We start from the raw sequence: 21,509 nt of genomic DNA, 5'->3' as shown, positions 1-21,509 counted from the left end.
TACCAATAGAGGTATAAATATATAAAATAATAATCACTATCATCTTTTGTTATCATAACATAACTTCATAACCTTTTGTTCTAAGTAGAGAGTTTGAGGTAAATCACCCTTTTTTAGAGTGGTATAGTCAAAACCCCAATCACACTCATGTGATGCCTCAACTTTTGGATCATGAAGTTTGTGTGCTCAAAAATCTAATTATTTAACCAATTTTCAGCGCAAAGAAGCTTGTAGCATGCTACTATGGTCGTCCTATCCTATTGGAGGTCGAGGAAAAGGTTAGTTTCGAGCTCAGATCGTTCTCAAAGCTGTTAAAACTGTTCCAAAACAGCTGATTTGATAAGTCACGTCGACTTGTTTGAGCTATATCTGTCAGCTAATTTTAGTACCAGCTGTTTTTGATGCAATATTAAAGATAGAATTATCCTCAGAAGGGCGTGGCGGAAATCTAGCTTGTTTGATATGCATGTAGAATCGTCTTAGAATTTTGAGATGTTTTGGCGTGTTTCTTGTTGTTTTTGTCAGCTGGGGTTAACTTTACGGTAAGTTTCGCCGGAAGGCATCCGTAGAAAAACATTGCAACATTTGTCACAACTGTGAAAGAACCATTGTGTTTGGGAAATGGTGTTGAACAGAACTTTGGCCGTACAGACTTTTCAGTGTTATAAGGAAGGGGAAAGTGTGAAGGAAAGTAATAATTCAGTTCTAAGGAGGTTTAGAAAGCTCCTCAAGGCTCAGTTCTAAGGTCACATGCTAAGAAAATGACCTCAAATGACCTCGTTAACCTGTTATGTCAACAGGTGCAGCAAGGAACGGTAAATATGCATAAAGTAGCAGTATCAAATATATCAAATATTGTTTACTTTTGTTATTTATCTTGTTGTTGAGTTCTATGGTGATGTAAACTTTTGGAAAAGTTTTAATAAGCTGTGTGACATTTTAGAGTAGGTTCAGGTAAGGACATTATAAATTGTCCTTGGTTCAGGTAAGGACATGTGTATTCACCTTGAAATAAGGATGAAACTGGAACTACTGGGTTCTGTGCATTGTCAAACGTTATGTGTGTGTGTGTGCCTTGAGGCTATGGTTGCTTTTATAACATAGATTTGAAAATAAACTACTTGAGTCTATGATAGACCGATCCCGTTATTATTGTCGTTTTGTAGATTCCGAGTTGATCAAAAAGTAGAAATATAAAATAATAACATGAAAATGCAACTATTCGATGGACATGCTGTTGATTTCTCATTGGTCGAACTGCTAATTACTACTCTCCCATTAGTCAAACTGCTAATTGCTATAAATTCTCCTGTTGGTTGAACTCCTGGACAGTCAGGATTTGTGGATGTATTAGGTACACCAGCTATTATTTGAAAGTCAATTTCTTAATTCTAAAGATACCATTCTATGAGCCTTATATGTCAACTCGTCTCCTGAATAAGCAATGGATTCTGTTGTGTCCCTTGAAAGTGCAAGCTTCCCACTACCGGTATTTCATTTTCAGAGTATCCTTTCTTTTCATCACAAAGTTATATAGAGATATTTGATGTCAACGACGAAAAGTTGATTTTGAGTCCAAATTTTTGGTATCAGTATATTATACTTTGAATCTAACTGCTTGCATTAAAAAAACAATGCAAAAAAACATTTTCTTTGATATTGTAACTTGTGAAATATCTGAGGTTTTATTTTTGTGGATTCCTCAAACCATGCATATACCGTTGTTGTTGTCCTTGTCCTAGAATTGGTCTCTAGGTCCAATATGCTCTGTGTTTCATTGTGTTACAACTGTTGTTTCGACACCGCAAATCAAGTAACGCCCTCTTTCCCCTCCTACAACAAAATTATAGCCTCTACCAGGCCCTGCCGATGGCTGGGAAAAAAGTAGAAATTGGCCAAATAGAGTGAATAGTATGCTAAGAGAGTCGGCTACGGAGAGAGGGTCCAATCTGCCATCACCGACATGTATGACAGACTAACGGAGCCTGCAAGTGAAACCCTGGCAAATACTCTCCCTATAGCCGGCGTAGTTAGTCTGGTAGAGATTAGCAAAATTAGATGCCTACAAACTTAAATCACTTTACAGTACATGTACAAAATGTGCTTTGTTTGAAGTGTTCGTTGTAATGAATCTCTAATGTCTATTCCAGATGACTTGTAGCTAGCCCAGAAGTACCACACCAGCCATGGAGCCCTTAGCTCCAGCTGAGACCAAGAAGGATCGCACCTTAGACCTGATGCTGGTCTTAAAGGAACACTTCGATCCCAAGCAGATCTGCACTGTCCTGAATGAGCTGATGAGTCTGGTAGAAGATGGTTTGTACAAAATACTTTTACCTTTGCCAAGAAGGTTATGTTTTGCACAGCGTTCATGTGTGTGTGTATCTGTAAACAGTATAACTCGAGAATGCCTGGGTGGATTGTCTTCATACTTGGTATGTGGGTAGGTCTTCTTGAGACCTTGAAATGGTTAGATTTTGGGCCCCCTAGTATCTTGCTATGCTACTGCAGTGGAACATCGGGGTTTGATATCTCATGCTCTGGACATGCTATGCTCATGATCTATAAGTGATAGATAGCTCTTGGGAGGGAGAGTGCTTTGTGTAGGTTTGGGCCCCCTAGCGGCTTTTTTGGAACTGCAGGAGCCGATTTTGTTCCAAACTTTGAAAGGATATAACTCAAGAAGGCGTTGACCGATTATCATGATATTCGGTATGTAGATAGCTTGAGTGATGATTTTGACTGCAGTTTGAAATACACATTAAAGCTTGGGTCTGAAAAAACTCTTTCAACATATGTTTGAAATGTTATGAATGTCAGACAACAGCTGAAACTTTGCCAAAAATAGTTAATCAAACAACTGGATGAAAATTAATTTTGAAACAGTCAGCAGACTGAGTAACTATTTTGGTCGTATCTTATTACCTGGATGTCTAACCTTCATCAACGTACATGTAGCTGAAACTTCTCAACTAATGCTGCCCCCCTCCCCCTCAGGCCCCAGTCTGGAGTGTATGGAAGACTACCATGTCCACCAGCTGATTCTGGACCTCATGACACAATTCAAGACAAATCCAGATGTGCAAGAGGTAAACTAGCTTTCATCATCATCATCTTTGTTGCCCCCAGATGACCCTGCGAAGGGCAAAGTATGGGGGGAGGAGGTCCCAGGCTAAGGCGGGCAGGCCTCCAGCCTGGCAAGGTAAGACTCAACGGTGGGAGCCGTCACAACCGTGCCAGGCAGGGCATTCCACTGGGGAATGGTGCGGGAGAAATATGAATATTTTTATGGGTCTGTCCTGGCGTTGAGGGTTTGAAATTTGAGATGGTGACTCCCCCGGGTGCGCCCCTGAGCTGGTTTCAGTAGACTGTCATATAACTTTTTATGTTTAGCCATACCCAGTATGGCTCAACATATTGTTTTTGTACATGTTCTTCTCCTTCTCCTGCCATAGCTTCAAATGGAATCTACTCCGTCATTTTTGGGCCAAACGACCTGAAATTTGGCATGTAGGTAAAGATTGCAAATACCCCCAGACCCTTTTTTAATTGTTTTGAAACAGGCCTAAAAATCATTTTTATGGAGGTTTTTTGGGGCATTTTTAGACAATTTTTATATTTTGGGCTCCTGTGCCCTGGTATTGCAAGCAAGTGACCTGAAATTCGGTACATTTCTGGTGTACATCACTTCAAAATGCTTCATTTTGGGGACTTTTGGGCCCATTTTCAGACCAAAAACAGGCCAAAAGTGGTATCCCCGTTCCATGTTCTATTTGCTGCTGGCCAAGGAATCCATGTTCTATCTAAGGATCCCCGAGTTCCATTTGCTACTGGCCAAAGAACACTGTTCTATTTGGGTCATCTGAGGTCATATTGCAGGAACACACGCAAGCCTTTGCAGTAAGAAGCTCTTGGGATCTCGCAGAACTTGTAGAGAGAATTTTTTGCACGGGTGATTTTGGAACAGTCAATTTATGCATCGGGAGGGAGATTGGCGAAGTATGATGCTCTCGCAAATGTTGCCTTTCTACATGCAGTTAATATTTCGATTTGCCCAAGTATTATTTTGGGACAGCCCACTTCTTGCATGGAGAGGAGTATGGCTAAACATGCTGTATTTGCTCAGGGGCAAATGACGGCCTTTCTAGTTTCCAACTTTTTTTCCAAAGGCAGATATTCATATAATGTACTACATGTATATACCACTCTGAGGTATGCATTACTATACCCCAAGGGAGCTAAGTATTATTTTTGGCTTGTCTGCATGTTAGTGTGTGTGTATGTGTTAGGGTATGTGTATGTGTTAGTCTTTGTCTGTAGTGCAGCTTCTGTATGTTCTGACAAAAGGCCTTTACCACCTGAGGGGGTGAAGTCTGCCGTCTTAGAATTAATATGATGTATTGTCTTTTAGCTGCTTTGTACATCTTCTGCATAAAGTAAGGATTTGTATTTGTTTGCAGGTTGGCTGCAATGCCATCTGGAAGCTGTTCCATCACAGCAGTCGACAGAGAAAGAGAATAGACAAGGCTGAAGCATACAAGTAAGATATTCAAACTTTATATCATAGTCTTTCAAAAGACCATGTCTCCCTTCCTTCTACATTTCACGTAGTCTCCCAAAATATGGTAACAGTCTCAAACTAAAACGTAAAAAGATACATATGTACACGCTTTTATAAGTTCATCAAAATCAAAGTTGTGTGTGTAGTCCAGTGGTTAGGGACCATACCTCTGGACTGAGAGTTCATGACTTCGAATTCCGGCTGTTGTCGCTTATCCGACATACACACTACTTGAGAGGGTTGCAGTTCTTAGGACGGGATGTTAAGCGGTGGTCCATTGGTCATGTGCACTTGCAAAAAAGAGCTAGGGGATTGTTCCCGGTACATTGAACCTGTAACTACTGTACATAGTCACCGTATCGTAGTGTCTGTCTTCTCTGTCACGATTAGTGGATAAGTGTTCATTCAGGTAAACTGGTTTGATGGTTCTGTTGTAGATATATTGACATGTTGTTCCCTGTACCAGACTGGTTATGGAGTCCATGGAGAGACATAAGCAGGTAGAAGCTGTGCAGGCGGCAGGACTGAGATGCGCGGCTTACCTGGCAATATCACGTAAGTATCAAACAGTTTCTGGGCATGAATATACAAAATGTAGTCGGATTCGAGTTTTCCTCCTTGCCTTCTCTTTTCATATTGTCTTCTGGCTAAATTTTCACTTAAAAGTGCAAGAACCAAGGAAATGAATTGATATGTTACCAATTCTGATTACAAAAACTACAAAATGTAGTGTGTTATGAATTGTGTAATGGTTTAACAATTACTAGTTTTTTTCATGGTTTGGCAGTGAAATTCATAAAAAATATGCATGCCCAATGTGTTACTACTGTACTCCTTTTCCTTTCCACTGCAAAATCCCTGCAAAAATAATTGAATTAATTTTGCAGTTGAATTGCCTCTAGTGTTTTATTGTTGTATTCAGTGTAATTGTAATGTTGAGTGGTCCGCAACATCAGCTTGTCTGCCTGGCGCTCCGCTATGTATTGTCGCAATTTTTGATAAAGATAAAGAATTTTACAGTTTGTGATTCGAACATTGTCTTTCTGCAGGGACAACGCGGGCCTCTATGCTGGAGAATGACATCATGGATCAGGTGATCATCGCCATGACAGCGTTTAAGGAAAACCGATCCGTCCAGGCCAATGCCTGTCAGGCTCTCACTCACCTACTATTTGATGGTAGGTCCAACACAGTAATCTTGTTTTGGGCCATGCAAATTTGATTTGTTGTTTATGGTATCCTCCGTGTGTACTTTTGACCTAATGAAAGATACTGTAAGATTAATGCAGAAATGTTCGCGGTGGTTTTATGTTCGAGGTTTTCGTGGCAACCGTTTCACCATGAACTTAAAACTACCGCAAATGCTTGTGTCCAATACTGTAGCAGTATGTGACTATAGCACTGCCGGTAAATTAAAACCACCGCGAACACTCCATTTTCGCCTTAGGCCATACCAATTTTATTTGTTGCTTCTCGGAATCGCCGCTCCTATTTTTTCCCGATTTAAAGAAAAGAAAAAAAATTGGCAACACCTCCCATTCACAAAATTTCAATGAAGTAACTACTCACACAACATGCAGTCTGTTTCCAAATCTTTTCCTTCATTTTGAAATCATTTGTGTAAGGTTCCGAACCGGCTGCCGTGTTCATTGTGACCTCATGAGTGGTTTTTAGTCACTGATTAATGTAATCACCTGGTGAGAAGATCAGATAAGAATAAAGAGATGGATCCATGGAAGTATGGTTTCTGATGGTTAAATGTTAGATAACATCAGAAGGGTGTGTATTTATTTTAAACGTTTATATTCCTTGAATGATGCTATTCCTTTCAGATAATGAGAAAATGTTGTATTTTGGTGTCTTATGCCCTTTAAGGGTTTTGATATACCAACTTCATGTGCTTGAATATTCTATATTTAGATGAGAGACACCTGGCAGAATTGGTCAGCAGTAAAGGCTACAAGTTGATTGTGGAGGCAGCTACACAACATGCCGACTGTGCAGCTGTCATGGAACAGGTGCTGTGGGCGCTCAGGGTGCTGGTCACTCCAGGTGATTCACTCTTTCTATCTATCATTCATTCAGTCTATCATTAATTCATTGATCAGTTTATTTGTCCATCTTTTAAGTTCTTCTTATATTAGAGATAGTGTACTGTGTACATGAAAGGAGGCTACATTGGTATGAAGTCTGATAATTTTTTGTCACACTTGAAGTTCTGATTGCTTTTTGTTGAATTTGTCATTCATCACAAAGAAGCATTGCACTGCTAGCCACTTGGAAAAGCATACTGCTTCATCTCAGTTGAGGATGACTGCTTCACCTTTTACCTCAGGGATCGAAATTCTTTTTTTGGAAACTGGTGCACCCAACCAACAAAATTAGGTGGCACTGCACAGAAATAATTTTGGGTGCACCACATAAAATAAAGCTGAATGTCAGCAAAAAATAAGTTTGACGCTACTGCCTCTCTTAAGAACTTCAGTCTGTAATTCTATCCAGCTAACTTTGAATTTTAACCAAGCAATAAAACTAAAGTCAAATGAGATATAACAAAAGGTCATATTGCTTTTTCTGATACTTACATTTCAAGAATATTCTGTATACTAGTGTACTAGAGAACCTTTACCCTATAGAGTAAAAAAATAGTAGGTGCACCAGTGCACCCACAGTCAAAAATTAGGTGCACAGCTCCAAAAAGTCCAATTTTGGGTGCACACAGGTGCACATGCACCCACTATTTTGAGACATGTACATTATGATGCTTTTTCAAGTAGCTAGTAGTACAACATGACTTCACTACAGCTTGCATTTTCAACCAAGCACTCCAGATCTACTCTTTTGGATGAGTGTTGGGTCAAAAGACTGTTTAAACTCTATTTTTTCTGAACTGTCCAGAGGTGAACAGAAGAGAGCTGGTGAGAGAGAAGTTGTACAGATATGCCACCTCAGCCATGGGGAGGTTCACTCAGGAGGGGGAGGTACAGGCCGCTGCGTGTGGGGTCATCGAGATGCTGTCCACGGACGGTCAGTTACTATAAATCTAATCTTGAAACGATCGCAATTGTTTTGATTTTCACGGATTTCGTTGGGCCTGTCCTCGAAATCATGATACCGCAACTATGTGTTTTTATGCTCCATTGTTTCAACTGCAAACTTAAAATAGGAAATTAAATCTCTGCAAAAATAAACGAATGTACAGTGCCTTTCTTGCCATTTTTGTCAACTACATGTATATTGTATATTGTATATTGTCCTGAACTAGGTGAACACAATAACAAAAACAGCAAGGAAACCAGTGAGTTCTGTAAAGACATTGATCAATTTTAGGTCAACATTTGTAGAGTTTGTTTTTCTTTGTTTCTGTTAACATTTGAAAATCCCAGTGGGTGATGGTCAGAAATGTTTATCTACTCAATTACCATGTACATAAACCCCTCTTCATTTTCAGACTGAATTTTTTTACTGTTCCCCTCCCCCTAAAAAAAAGGAGATTTCATCAACCATATTATTATAATAGTACATATCATTGCATGATTTGAATTGAATGTTTTTCAGAAACGTGTCAGAGGCAGATGGTGGACGACCATGTTCCAGACCTGGTGTTCAAAGGAATGCAGGACTTCCCCAAAAATGCCTTCATGCAGACTTTTGCCTTGAGCACCTTAGCCTACCTTGGTAAGTACAATTACTATTGTTTATATCCTTTTGATTATCATCTAGCACCTTTTTTTGTACTGAACCAGGGCTCAAAATTAATTTTTTTTGGAAAAATGTGGACTGGTGCTAGCCTGGGTGCCATCCGAGATTACTACCGGGGCTCCTGCGTTCGCTACCCTGAAAAAAATGTAGGGTAACGAATGTAGGAGCCCTGGTAGTAGTAGGATGGCACCCAGGCTAGACTGGTGCACCTTAGCTTTAAATTTTGGTGGACTTAGAAAAATTCTTGGGTGCACAACACACTCAGCAAAGCTCCAATTTCGGCGCACAAAAGTGCATGTTATGCACCTAATGTTTTGAGCCTTGTGAACTGTTCTTTTGCCAAAACAGTATATTTTATTAAGGACGGAAAAAGCCTAAGGCTTGTAGTGTAACAGTTTACTTAATTGATGAAGGTTAGACATCCAGGTAATAAGATACGCCAAAAATAGTTCTCAAGCAACTGGATAGAATTTCGAAAATTTTTGAAAAGTTTCAAAATTTTATCCAGTTGCTTGTCAATGAGTAACTATTTTTGGCTTAGTTTACTTAGTTACTGAAATTAAATCAGATCAAAGGTAAAACAAAAACGTATTAACTTATAGGTAAACATAAAAACCTGTTGTTTTTTTCAGCTCTTCCTTAGTCACTGACGAAAGACAGCGGATGCTGTCTGAAACGTCGGACTGTTTTAAAATCTTATCCAGTTGCTTGAGTAACTATTTTTGGCGTATCTTATCACCTGGATGTCTAACCTTCATCAACGTATCTAGGTAAACATAGATGTTATCTTTTTCACAGGTGAGGCTTTGAACGCTTCTGATGACGAGGACGCGTTTGAGAACGGGCTCGTGACACGACAAAACGTAACCTGGCTGGAGGACATCTTCAACGCCCTGACCAATCACGCGAGCGACCCTGCTGTCCAGGTCAGTCCCAGAATGCACTCTGTCAATACTTCACCCAACTGAGTTTCTTTAGTCTTTTTATTATATTAAAGTAATAATTATTGTTATTTTTTTGTAAGATTTGTTTGCTTTTGTGTCATTTTAGGAAGCTGGCTGCAGGTCTCTTTGCAAACTTCTCGAGCATCATCCAGATCTAATTAAGCATATTGGGGAGGAAGACAATGAGTAAGTCCCAAATATGCAAATGATACTCACATTCTGAATATCATTGATTGTGACCATCTTGTGAAGCAATGGTAGAATTGTTACCAAGTAATTAAACTAAGAGTTGTTAAAATGAAATTTTTTAATGCGATTTTTTAATGGTATAAAACTATAATTATATCAATAGTTCCACTACGCTGAATGAGCATTATGAAATGAATATGTCATATCCTACAAAAGGTACAGTTAGATGTCATTTTTCCATGCCTACGCCTGTGATTTGAATTGCAGGAAAAAGAAGAAGGTAGCCACTCGTAAAAGGCTGGTATCTTTGTCCTTTTGTTAATTCTTGTTGCTGCAGCCTCAACATAGCTTTGTTAACTTACTAAACTCATCTATCTCCCTCATTAGCATCCCCTTCCAACAAAACATTGTAGGCTATTGTCTGTAGAGTACCATAAGCTGGTTCACAGATTAAACTGCACATGCATGCATGTGGATATGCATTGTGGGTAATATGTGAACGGTGAAGGCCCCTGGCCCTAAGGTTCCGGTTCGGAATTTAAAGTGACCAGACCATCAAGTAGTCTGTATAGAATAAGATGCAAATCGTAGGTTTAATCTCAATAGTTTTGGCTCGAGTTTTTTCGGTTATTGCTTTAGCAATGTGTAATCCTTTATATTTCCTGAAAAGCCTGATCTTTTCATTTTTCTTTAGTGCACAGACAGACTGATGACAATTATTGCCATGATAGTCATTATCCTAGAAAAATCTGTCTTTTCTGTGCAGCGGCCTTGGAAAAATTAAAAAAATAGCAGTTTTCGGATGAAAAATTGCTTAGAATGATGGTTTTTACCAAAAATAACATTTCCACAGAAAATGTCAACTGAGCTTGTCGGTCAGTGGCAAGGCACCCCTATCAATTGGAAACATTGAAGTGCCCCGAAAACGATATCTGGAGAAGCGCTAAGCGTCTTTTTGAGAACGAGTCAGATTGGCCCCAAATCGTAAAAGAAACTCCGAACCGAGACCGTAAGACATAAACAAATTACATCTGGATATGTATTCAACATGGCCTAGACAAGAACTGTTTACAAGGTATGGGCCTAAACCTTTGACATATTACCCCATGCATGTGCAGTATAATCCTTGAACCAGATTATGAGTGGCCATCATACATGTGTAACAGTATGTTACTCTTATAGATTAATTGCTAGATTTCTGCAGTAGCTAGACCTGGAGTAGACTCTACCAGTCTCCCCCGGTCGCTGGGAAAATAGTAGAAATTGGCCAAATAGAGTCAAATGTTTGAAGGGAGTCGGCTACGGAGATAGGGTCAAATTGGCCAATTTGACCCTATCTCCGTAGCCGACTCTCTTCAAACATTTGACTCTATTTGGCCAATTTCTACTATTTTCCCAGCGACCGGGGGAGACTGGTAGAGTCTAGACCTAGAGAGAAAGTGACAATATTCTTTCAGCTGTTGTTTTGTTGTGGCTAAAACATTATTTTCTGTGAAAGTAGTGGCCAAAACTTGAGCTGGTGTCTCTTGCATGGAGAGTGATGCTTTTTGGTGTGTGCAAAATGTGTGCTGTGTATTGTGTTGTGTTGTGAATTTATTATTATTTTCGCAGTAAGGCCATGTTGATTTGATTATATGGATGACATCCTCTGGGAACACCCAAAACTGGTGCGAGCGTGCGAAGAAAAAAAGTTAAGCAAAAAAGAAAGTTGCCTTCATTATGAAATCTGTGTAGTCAGGAAGGTTGAACAAATGACTAAACACACAGTATGATATACTGAAATATACTAAATTATTATTAGGTTCTTTTTTTGCTCTTTCAAAACTTCTTCTTTGACTTCGGAAATGATTTTGGCATTCTACGACATCAGTTTTACCTTAAAGTTTTTAAAGGCATATACTCTTTTTGCAGCTGCTTTGTATGATTTACAGTATGGTGGAAACCAATTTTTTAATTCTTGGAAACGGATGAAAATTGATGTGCACGAGGATGGCATCCATAGAATCAAATCAACATGGCCTAAGGGGCCTAAACCTTTCACATATTACCCCATGCATGTGCAGTTTAATCCTCAAACCAGATTAGGAGTGGCCATCATACATGTGTAACAATACAATGTATGTTACTGTTAATTGCTAGATTTCAGCAGTAGCTAGACCTAGAGAGAAAGCAACAATATTCCTTCAGCTGTTGTTTTGTTGTGGCTAAAACTTTATTTTCTGTAAAAGTAGTGGCCAAAAATTGAGCTGGTGTCTCTTGCTTGGAGTGTGATGTTGTGTGGTGTGTGCAAAATGTGTGCTGTGTATTGTGTGCCTTGTTGTGAATTTATTTATTTTCGCACTAAGGCGATATATGATATATGTTAATACGGTATATATGAATGACATCCTCTGGGAACCCCAAAACTGATGAGAGCGTGCGAATAAAAAAAAAATCAAGAAAAAAAGGTGCCAGCCCTTCATTATGAAATCTACATGGTCAGGAAGGTTGAACAAATGACTTAACACACAGAGAATGGTATACCAAATAATGGATTCTTCATTTTTTTGTTTTTCACATCTTCTTCTTTGAGTTTGGCATTCTACACATTAGTATCCGTTTTCCGAATCATCATTTTGCAATTTACAGCATATATTTGCTCATTTTGCACTATTTACAGTATGGTAGAAAACTTTTTTCTTCTTTGGAAACGAACAAAAATTTATACGCACACGGGTGTCATCCATAGAATCAAATCAACATGGCCTAGGGGAAAGGAGTTTTAAGCCGTGTTCTATCGTCGCTGTTGAAACGAATAATTCCGTTGTACGGTTTTCTATTACTAATAGTAATACAATGGATTTACAATAGAGAGGTCTTCCCCAAAAACTGGGAAAATTAAATCAATATGAACATTTTCACGATTTACAGTTTCTGCTGGCTGTGAAACTTTGTGGCATCATGACATTTGATTTCTTTAGCTGCTCAGATCTTAGATAGACACTTTTGTAGAGTCTTGTTTTGGGCAGTACATAACTAGGGTTCAAAGTTTATCCATCAGTGTCATATCTTTTGAGGGATGACTTAACTTGAAAAAAGGAAGAGTTCCATAGCTGGACCTCTGGCATATTTTTTTTGATATTGCTTGATAAAAGGAATGAGTTGGATGGACTATGTCTTCACTTATGAACTGTTAATAACTCCATTATGACGGTCAAAGTTTTATGATAAGTATGAATCTGGTTTATGATGCAAGAATTGATAACATTGTGTAATCCTTTTTTTGGCCCATTGTGAAATGTATTGTTAACTCCAAGATTCCCGCAATTTTTTCATTTTGGTGTGAAATAATTTTATGCGCCCCCCTCCCCCAGGATGCCTGTCCACTCCGCAGTGCTTGCAGCCATCATGATGCATGGGGAGGACCAGTACGTCTTCAAGGTGGCATGTGAAGCCATCTACCATCTCACAGCAGAATGGGGTATGTTCAGAAGCACAGACGTTCCTTGAGGACTTGTTAGTACATTTTGTAAATCTATTGAATGTGTAGTTGGGTACCAGGGCTTATCATGCACTTCATTTTGTGTACTCAAAATTGGGCCGATATGTCTTCAAGGTGGCATGTGAAGCCATCTACCACCTTACAGCTGAATTTGGTATGTTCAGAAATACAGACATTCCTTGAGGCCCTTGTTAGTACGTTTTGTACATGTATTGAATCTCTAGTTGGGTACCAGGGATTATTATGCACTTCGTTTTGTGTACTCAAAATTGGACCAGTATGTCTTCAAGGTGGCATGTGAAGCCATCTACCATCTTACAGCAGAATGAGGTATGTTGAGAAATACAGAAGTTCCTTGGGGACTTCTTAAAGGAAACCCAAGCAATATTAGTGTCCGAAAAATCGGATTTTGAAAGTCAATTTATTTAGTCATTTCTATACATGATTAGATCAAACAACACTATCATAATGGATAGCGACGTCCATGATGCAAAATTACGACGTTGTTGTGATGTGAGAACTCGCTGAAATCGTGGCCAGAAATTTTGTAGGCACGCGAAACTAATAAGGGGATCATCGTATGGCACGATTTTGCGAGGTTTTGAAATCCTAAAAGTAGGAAGTTATTACGCAAATGTGCTAAACAATGTTAATAAATGTCACTAAAGATTTCAGCATTTTTCTATTTGCATTTTTTTGCCCTAATATTTCTTTGGTTGCCTTTATTATTGAATGTCTAGTTGGGTATCAGGGCTGGAATTACTAGGGCCTGGTGCATATTTATGCTCTTTCATTTTGTCTAGTACTCAAAATTGGAGCCGTGTACCTAATTTTTAATTGTGGGTACACTCATGCATTTTGGTACACATGAATATTTGTATTATGTACAGTACATAATGCAAATATTCATGTGTACCTAAATGCATGACATTGTGTGTACCCACAATAAAAAATCAGGTACACAGCTAAAAAAAAATAATTGTACAAGTCTTAGACTAAGTATACAAATATTCTTGATATTTAAGTGTTAGAAAAAACAAGGAGGTTAAAAAAGGAATCTCCTTTGAAAATTTTGAAGTTAGCTATGGACTCTGTGTGCATATTTTTCAAAGCTTGAAGATGTGCTAGCATGTTTTGCTGACAGTCTACTTTATTTCATGTTGGCACTGCATGGTACCCCATTTTGTGTGTGTGTGTGTGAGTACGTTTTTCTAAGTTGTTTTCTTTGGGGAAAATAAGATTTAGCTAATAGTATATATCTTGTCAAACTCTTAATTCTGTATCATTTATGATTGCAGAGCCCTTGCAGACGTTGCTAATGAATAAAGGTGCCTACCTCAGCATTTTGAACTACATGGGTCATCATGCAACCATCCCGGGCGCACAGCAGTTTGGATGTAGGGCCTTGAGAGGACTTACCTTGCTGAAGTAAGTCAATACTACAGGCCTGCTACAGTTGATATAACTCTTTCATTTGATAATCCAGGGCTCCAGACTAACTTTTAGGCCTAGGAGCACTGTGCTCATAACTCAAAAAAGTTAGGAGCACCAGCAAAAATCTAGGAGCACCACTACAAAAAGTTGGAAGAACATGCAAAAGTCTTGGCTATACCAAGTAATACTCCTATTAATCAATGTTAACAACCGGGAATAAAGTATTTGAATAGATCATAAAAGATAAAAGCCTACATTGATGGTGCAGAACAATTGGCAATTCAATTCATTCAATACATGTACCTTCCTACATACTGATACTAGTACGATGGATTTTTAGAAAAATTCGACATAGGTTCCCCGGCTGGCCCCTATGCGGGGGCCACGGTGCCTCAAGTTCAACAAGTTGAAAAATACACAATGGTATTTTTTACTTGGAACAAGGCAAGTAATGACTCACATAACCTTGAATGATAAATAAATAGATAACTCTAAAACTTATCTATTGGGTTCATGACCAACACAAATAAAGTCACATTCCATAATTTGAAACTTCACTGCTGGCATCAAGTTCAACATTTTTACAGGCATTTCTTTTCCTTTTACCCTCACCCTCTGTCTACAAATAATCCAAAATACTTCAATATCGTTAAAATTCTTGCTCAATAGTATCAAAAATGATCTGTTTGTGCCGAACAAGTCAAATATCTTCAGTTCCTTCAAAACGCGCAGTTCAAATTTCGCGCGTCAGGACCGCGCGGCGCCGCCATCCAATGACAGGCTGACCGCATGGAGAAAGCTTTGTGATTCGCCGCTGTGCAGTATAGACAGCAGCAGAATGAAAATAGCAACATAACAACGGGCAGGTAATGAGCTTTGAAATGATACCGGTGACAAAATGAAAATTTCATATTTTTTTAAATAAAACTCCGTTTGAATTGATTCATCAATTTTTGATCGTAAAAATCATCGCTTGAACAGGTATAAATATGACCGCAGGAAATAGGCCTTTTATTCTGCTGCGGTCTATTTTTCATAAACATCATGGCCGCCATTGAAAACAGCGAGCGTCCGGCGAGCGCTCACTTTCATCGACAAAGTTTTGGCGTTTGAAACATTTTACAAATCAAACAAATACACCACAAAGGAGAGAAACTTATATCCTTTATTTCTATGGGTAACTTTGCCACTAGGAACGGATAGTTTTTGTACCGCGGGTGTGGGAACATGATAGAAAATTCACCACCTATATTTTCGGCTTACCGCTTAGTTCTGCAGGCATTATCCTGGCGCAGGTCTTAATTTTTGATTGTCGTACCGTGCGACCGTGATTTTAAATCTAGTCGCATTCTCAAAAAACTGGTCGCATACATGTTGTATGCGAGTCGCACTCACGAGCGCTGTAATCAAGGTCAAAAGTATGACTGTTATTAAACATTTTTGGGGTAATACTTGACGGTAGATTTAAAAACGTTTTTAAATGGGATAGATGCAAGGTTTTTGCAGTAAAAATGTTCACAATAATGAATGAAGTCTAGACATCTTTATAAGTAGTATAAATTTGACTACATTCAATTAGGACAGATGCATACGATCTAATGTAGTCACAATTAAGAGAAATTAGCAAAATGTAACACAAAGACTCCATGTCTTAGCTTGAAAGTTCATCTGTGTTGGTAGAAGTCAGTATCATGAGTATGAAACAAGTTTTTTAACTGTAATTGCCAACACAAAAAATTGGACTTACCATATTTTCGACTGTACAACACCAGTCTTTGGCAAGGAATGAACAATCCACTGCTGAGATGACGTCACGTTATGCAGATGAGACATGTGACTCGGTGAGCAGTGGCTCATAAGTTGCAGAAAGTCCCATCCCTAGAGACGGGGGGCGCCACAGACTTTCTGCAACTTATGATCCACTGGTCACCGAGTCACGTGTCTCATCTATATAACGTGACGTCATCTCAGCCATGTCATTTGTGTCCGATACTGTAGCCGTATGTGACTATAGCGCTGCCGCAAACTTAAAACCACCATTTTCGCCTTGGTACGAAATAAAAACCATGCGAACTTAAATGCATTTTACAGTAACTTCACAGACAATAGTTTTGTCAGGAGTGCTTGACTTGATTTTTTTGTCTCCACAGTGACGAACACAAACAGAAGTTAGCGGAGGTCAGTGCCCTCAGTCTGGTGGTGTCGGCCCTGAAGCGTTTCCGTGACAATGTCGGGGTGCAGGAGGAAGCCATTGGTGTCATATCAACCATGTCTGATGTCGGTAAGGATGAAACAACATCAAAACACAGTCTTTTTGCCCCCACATAGAGGGGCTGGTATGCTATTGTTGTCTTTAAAGGCATAGACAAGACCAGAAGAGAGTGTTATCCTCTAACAAACCACATCTACCTGCTGCCTAGTCCAGGTTCAAGGTCAAGTTGCCAATACAATTACGTTCTTGGATTCTGAACAATATCATCAGCCGAACCAGAACACTCTCCTCTGGTCTTGTGTATGGCTTTAACCATTCAAGTTTATTAAAGGCTGATTAGATTGGTATTAACAAATGATGGGCCACTTGGATCTGTCTAATTATTAGTATATATTAGGCTAATTTGAGGGTTGAAAAAATTGACAGAAAAAAATTAGAATAACTTACAGTTCCCTTCAACTAGCCCTATGCAGAAAAAATACCATGGTACACTGTAATCAAAGGAAAAGGCTTTTAAATTTGTTTCTTATTGAAGAAAAGGGTTCAGATAAGGAAATAAAATCAGAAATCTGATGTAGAAAGCCTATGAAATTAGAGTGATATTTGCAGGTTTGTTGATTATTTCTTTACCTCTATTCTAACTTCCAGCCATAGTACGACACCAGTGTATAATTGAGAAGGTTCACACCGTCGTTCTGGACTCCATGAACAAGTTCCTGTTATCCAGGGATATTCAGGACCTGGGGTTGGAGGCACTCGGTGTTCTCTCATTGGCTGGTAAGTCACCCCTGCTACTTGATATCATTCAGATACTGAGTCTCACACCTAAGCATATGGCCACCATTTTGTTTTCGAATTATTTATTTCTGGAAAAGCTCATTTGTTTTTTGTTAATCCCACAAATACTGTAAATACATTTAAGTTTTAAGTTTGCGGCAGCGCTATAGTCTACAGTATTGGACAAAAATCTTCGCGGTGGTTTTGAGTTCGCGGTGAAATGGTCGCCGCAAAAACCGTGAACAATAAAACCACCGGGAACATTTCTGCATTTACAGTTTTGTATAATACACATTTTTCCTTAATCTAGATTGTACTATGTAAGATATAACGTAGGAGATTGAATATTTGTACTGTTACGGTAACAGAAAAATAGCAAACGTTTTGCTGCCCCTTGAACAATCATGTATCTACAATATGGATGATGATGATACATTTGCATTTACATGGTATCTACTTCAAATGCTTCAGATCTATACCTTTGTCTTCCCACCATAGCTGGTGTTCCTGCCATGTTGAATGAAGCTGGAGCACTTCACACCACCATCCATGCCATGGAGAAAAACCCAGAGGATGACTGTAAATAAAAATCACTTCTTTGCATTCAACCAGCATCATTATCACTCCACACCTATTAAAGAGTTCAGAGCTAGAAGATGAAAATATCCACGTGACCTACACTACATAGATGCATGTCTTTTGTTATACAATACATGTTAAGTACAGTGATATTTTAATCTCAGCCTCCTGCAATAATGTGAAGAGAGTCATGGGACTTTATCTCTATTGATCTTTCTTATTGACATTGTAAGCTAAATTGAACCAAGCAATAGTAGGGCCTGAAAATTTTGAATTTTGAAAGTCTATTTATGTAGTCATTTCTATACAATCATGATAAGTTCAAACAACACTATCGCAATGTATAGCAATGTCCATGAGGCAAAAATACACTGTCGTTGTAATGTGAGAACTCACTGAAAATCGTCACCGGGGGTTTTGTAGGCTCGCGAAACTAAGGGGATCATCATTCGGCACGTTTTTTGCGTTTTTAAAATGTTCAATGTATGAAGTTACTACGCAAATGTGCTGAGTAGTGTTAGTAAATGTCACTACCAGAAAGATTTCATCATTTTTTTATTTCCATTTTTTTGGCACTAATATTGCTTTGGTTACCTTTCAAGTAAGCAGACCATACATGTAATTGAACAGTGTGGTTCAAGCACCACTTACTGACCGCTGGCCAAGGGTCGATTCCCGGGAGCCAGGAGACTGTACTACTCGCCTCGTGCGTTTCAATTGTACTCCTTTTTTCCTGCCCCCCTCCCCCTCCCAGCCATCAAGTAAACACACCATAAAAATGTACTTTTCTGCCCCCCTCCCCCTCCCAGCCATCCAGTACAAGGGACTGATCATGCTGCAGGTGTTGGTTGAGGAGGAGAGGTTCAGCAGTCCGCAGGTCTGTGACGAGGTCGCCAAACTGGTGGTGGAGGCCATGAGCAGGTTCAAGGACATCACAAGGGTACAGGAGGAGGTAGGAGTTTTATACTTTCTGTATCTGTATAATCAGGTCTCAGTCATATGTTACTCCATGTGTATACTCTAAAAGAGCCCGTACCCTAAAAAATGAACGGCTGCATGAATGTGTGTTTATATCGGTGGGAAATTCCCTTTTAGCCAGCCCCGCTGATCTCAAGCGTCAAACTGATGAAAGCTTGTTTGTAACTGAAGAAATTAGCAGGTAAAGTTCGGCGGCCGCGCGCGAGGTTGGACGTGCACAGCCCTGCATGTTGGGTGATGAGGTTGCGCGCTTACAGCTGGAAAGTGCCTTTTTGGGGGGTGTAGCTAAGTGCTGTTTGTGGACTTGCATGTCTACTGGTAGTTGGCAATTTTTTAACATGATCTAGGGTAAATGTGCTCAACATGACTGAATGACCTTAGTGCATTTCCTATAGCTTCATACGAACGCGCCCATGTAAAACACGTATTATAACATGTAAGCCTATGGGGCGAAAAAACTGAATGAGACCATAACCGATAACTGCCTAACACACCAGCGTATGGATCTCTATGATCGGTATAACTACCCTTCAGCCTAACACACCATCATATGTATCTGTATGGCTGGTATAACTGAGTATAAATGAGCTGAATGTAAAACTGACTCCAAACTTTACCAAGAAAAACATTTAAATTGTAGTGAAAGAAGCCATCACCATAGAAAGTTGAATCTTTTATTAAGTTGATGATACCTCTCCTTCCACTGCCTTTTACCTCCCAAACTGAAGGTACCCATTTTTACACCTGGATGGAGTGAAAAAAGTTGTGCCATTCCCAATGGCTCAACGTTGAGCCAGGATAGGAACCTATGACCTCTCAATCTCGTGTCCGCTAGCATAGCCACCAAGTCATAACCCAGCCATTTAATGCCACCTGTCCCTGTGGTATAGTGGTCTGCGCTTCTGGTACTTGCCACATCTGGTTCAAATTACTTGGACCGGAAGGCCCAGGTTCAAGCCCCGGGTAGGACACCTCTGGACAAGAGGCGTATTAAGTCATACCAAAGACTTTATAAAAATGGCACATACTTCTTAAACAGTATGGAAGTTAAACACACTCCACTGCCAGTGGACTAGCCCCCTGCTGCAGTGATTGCACCATAGCGCGGCCCTGGGCTATGAAACGGAGATGGGCACCGCCCTATACACCTTATGGTGTGGGAGGATTTTAACTTTCAACTTTTGTGTTGTTTCAGGGCTGTGTTACTGTCCAGTTGTTGGCTGAGATGAGTACAGAGATGAGTCAGGTGCTGGTAAACAACGATGCTCAGGAGTGTCTCTTCCACATCCTCGAGTGCTACTCTTACAATCAAGGTAATACATCATCATCATTACAACATGTATCTTCGCCGCTTTTCAGTTCTTTCACTGTAGACCGTCATTGTTTTCCACCTTGCTCTGTCTGCTACCACCCGTTGCACCCATCTCAGCAAGGTCACGCTGAACAGTTTGTTTCCCTATTTTCCTTCTTCCTGCCGGGCACATGATACAGCCAATAGACTGATCTAGGCTGTCAATCATAATTAGCAGTTTAACCAATGAGAGAGGGTGGGTACAGATCCTCCAAATGTTTTTACTTCTGCGTTAGTGCTTTTTTTGCATTTCGTGGTGACAGATATTTTCAGAGATGTTGAATCAGTCAATTGGAATAATGAGACCAATTTCAAAGGGAACAGTTTGATTTGAAAGTCACATGTATTTTCCTCTTTTATCTTTTTTCTGTCTAGACTATAGTGTAGAATAGACTGATCCCATAGCCTTGCCCACCTCAGTAAAAATGAAGACATGCAAAATAGAATTTGAAAATGCAAATTTTGTAGCCTTTCTCTCATTGGTTGAACCACTAATTACCATGCTATCATCGGCTGACCTGCTAATTGTGATCAACAGGTTGCAAAAGATTCCAAATTTTGTAGCCTTTCTCTCATTGGTTGAACTGCTAATTACCATGCTATCATTGGTTGACCTGCTAATTGTGATGAACAGGTTGAAAAAGATTCCAAATTACACATACCGGTATCCTTAGTCACTCACTCATTTCCTACCAAACAAAAGTGAGCAGTCTGACAAATTTGTTGTTTGTTTATTTGTTTGTTTGTTTGTAGGTCTCCTGGATGTTGCCAGTGAGTGTCTGTACGTCCTGAGCTGTGAACTTGACCTGAAACCACAGATGCTGTTGTCTGCCTGTAGTAAAGGTTCCATCAGGGTATGTGACTCTGCTGATTTGTCTATTTGCCTATTAGAATGCTCAAATAGTAAATAGTTCAACTGTTGAGGCAGATAGCTTCATCACCCTCCTCCAGGGAGGGTCGAATTGCTCGGCAACAAAGCCTCCAAGCATCGACCCTGCTCTTCTGACCCAAGGTTTTGACTATTGGTGACGTCACCACTAAACTGCTTTCAGCCAATCAGAGGATTACTACAAGCTTGTCTGGTGGAAATCTTCAAAGGCTGCTGGGAAGCCATCAGCCAATCAGGTTACGTCTTACATTGCTACTTGGGTTCGCAACAAAATAATGGCTGTCTGTGCCAAATAAGGCTAGCTCATTAATCATTTATGAGCAACTGTCAGTAACGTCACCAATAGTTAAAACCTTGGGCCAGAAGAGCAGGGTCGATGCTGGGACGCTTTGTTGCGGAGCGATTCGACCCG

At 39.7% G+C, this 21,509-nt stretch overlaps 2 protein-coding genes across 2 annotated transcripts in view; both read left to right on the top strand.

Annotated features, from left to right (window-relative positions):
• The first annotated feature begins 150 nt into the window (after nucleotides 1-150).
• LOC136435898 (leucine-rich repeat serine/threonine-protein kinase 2-like) lies at nucleotides 151-6,224 on the top strand. Its single transcript, XM_066429610.1, has 7 exons — nucleotides 151-278; nucleotides 2,151-2,316; nucleotides 2,998-3,089; nucleotides 4,461-4,540; nucleotides 5,028-5,116; nucleotides 5,611-5,739; nucleotides 6,187-6,224. The coding sequence occupies exons 2-7, from the start codon at nucleotides 2,187-2,189 to the stop codon at nucleotides 6,222-6,224; spliced, it is 558 nt and encodes a 185-aa protein (XP_066285707.1). The 5' UTR covers nucleotides 151-278; nucleotides 2,151-2,186.
• Nucleotides 6,225-8,124: 1,900 nt separating this feature from the next.
• Nucleotides 8,125-21,509, top strand: part of LOC136435897 (leucine-rich repeat serine/threonine-protein kinase 2-like) — a 59,397-nt gene continuing 46,012 nt past the window's right edge. The window contains exons 1-11 of the mRNA XM_066429609.1: nucleotides 8,125-8,239; nucleotides 9,062-9,189; nucleotides 9,314-9,393; nucleotides 12,750-12,856; nucleotides 14,176-14,305; nucleotides 16,462-16,592; nucleotides 17,172-17,300; nucleotides 17,799-17,879; nucleotides 18,689-18,831; nucleotides 20,053-20,170; nucleotides 20,962-21,062. Coding sequence (XP_066285706.1) covers nucleotides 8,137-8,239; nucleotides 9,062-9,189; nucleotides 9,314-9,393; nucleotides 12,750-12,856; nucleotides 14,176-14,305; nucleotides 16,462-16,592; nucleotides 17,172-17,300; nucleotides 17,799-17,879; nucleotides 18,689-18,831; nucleotides 20,053-20,170; nucleotides 20,962-21,062 — 1,251 coding nt within the window. The 5' untranslated portion in view covers nucleotides 8,125-8,136. The remainder of the gene's footprint in view (nucleotides 8,240-9,061; nucleotides 9,190-9,313; nucleotides 9,394-12,749; nucleotides 12,857-14,175; nucleotides 14,306-16,461; nucleotides 16,593-17,171; nucleotides 17,301-17,798; nucleotides 17,880-18,688; nucleotides 18,832-20,052; nucleotides 20,171-20,961; nucleotides 21,063-21,509) is intronic.

Source organism: Branchiostoma lanceolatum, chromosome 5, assembly GCF_035083965.1.
Source record: "Branchiostoma lanceolatum isolate klBraLanc5 chromosome 5, klBraLanc5.hap2, whole genome shotgun sequence".
Classification (NCBI taxonomy): Eukaryota; Metazoa; Chordata; class Leptocardii; order Amphioxiformes; family Branchiostomatidae; genus Branchiostoma; species Branchiostoma lanceolatum.
Note: the sequence above shows the minus strand (reverse complement) of the source record. Positions and strands in the feature narration are given on the sequence as shown.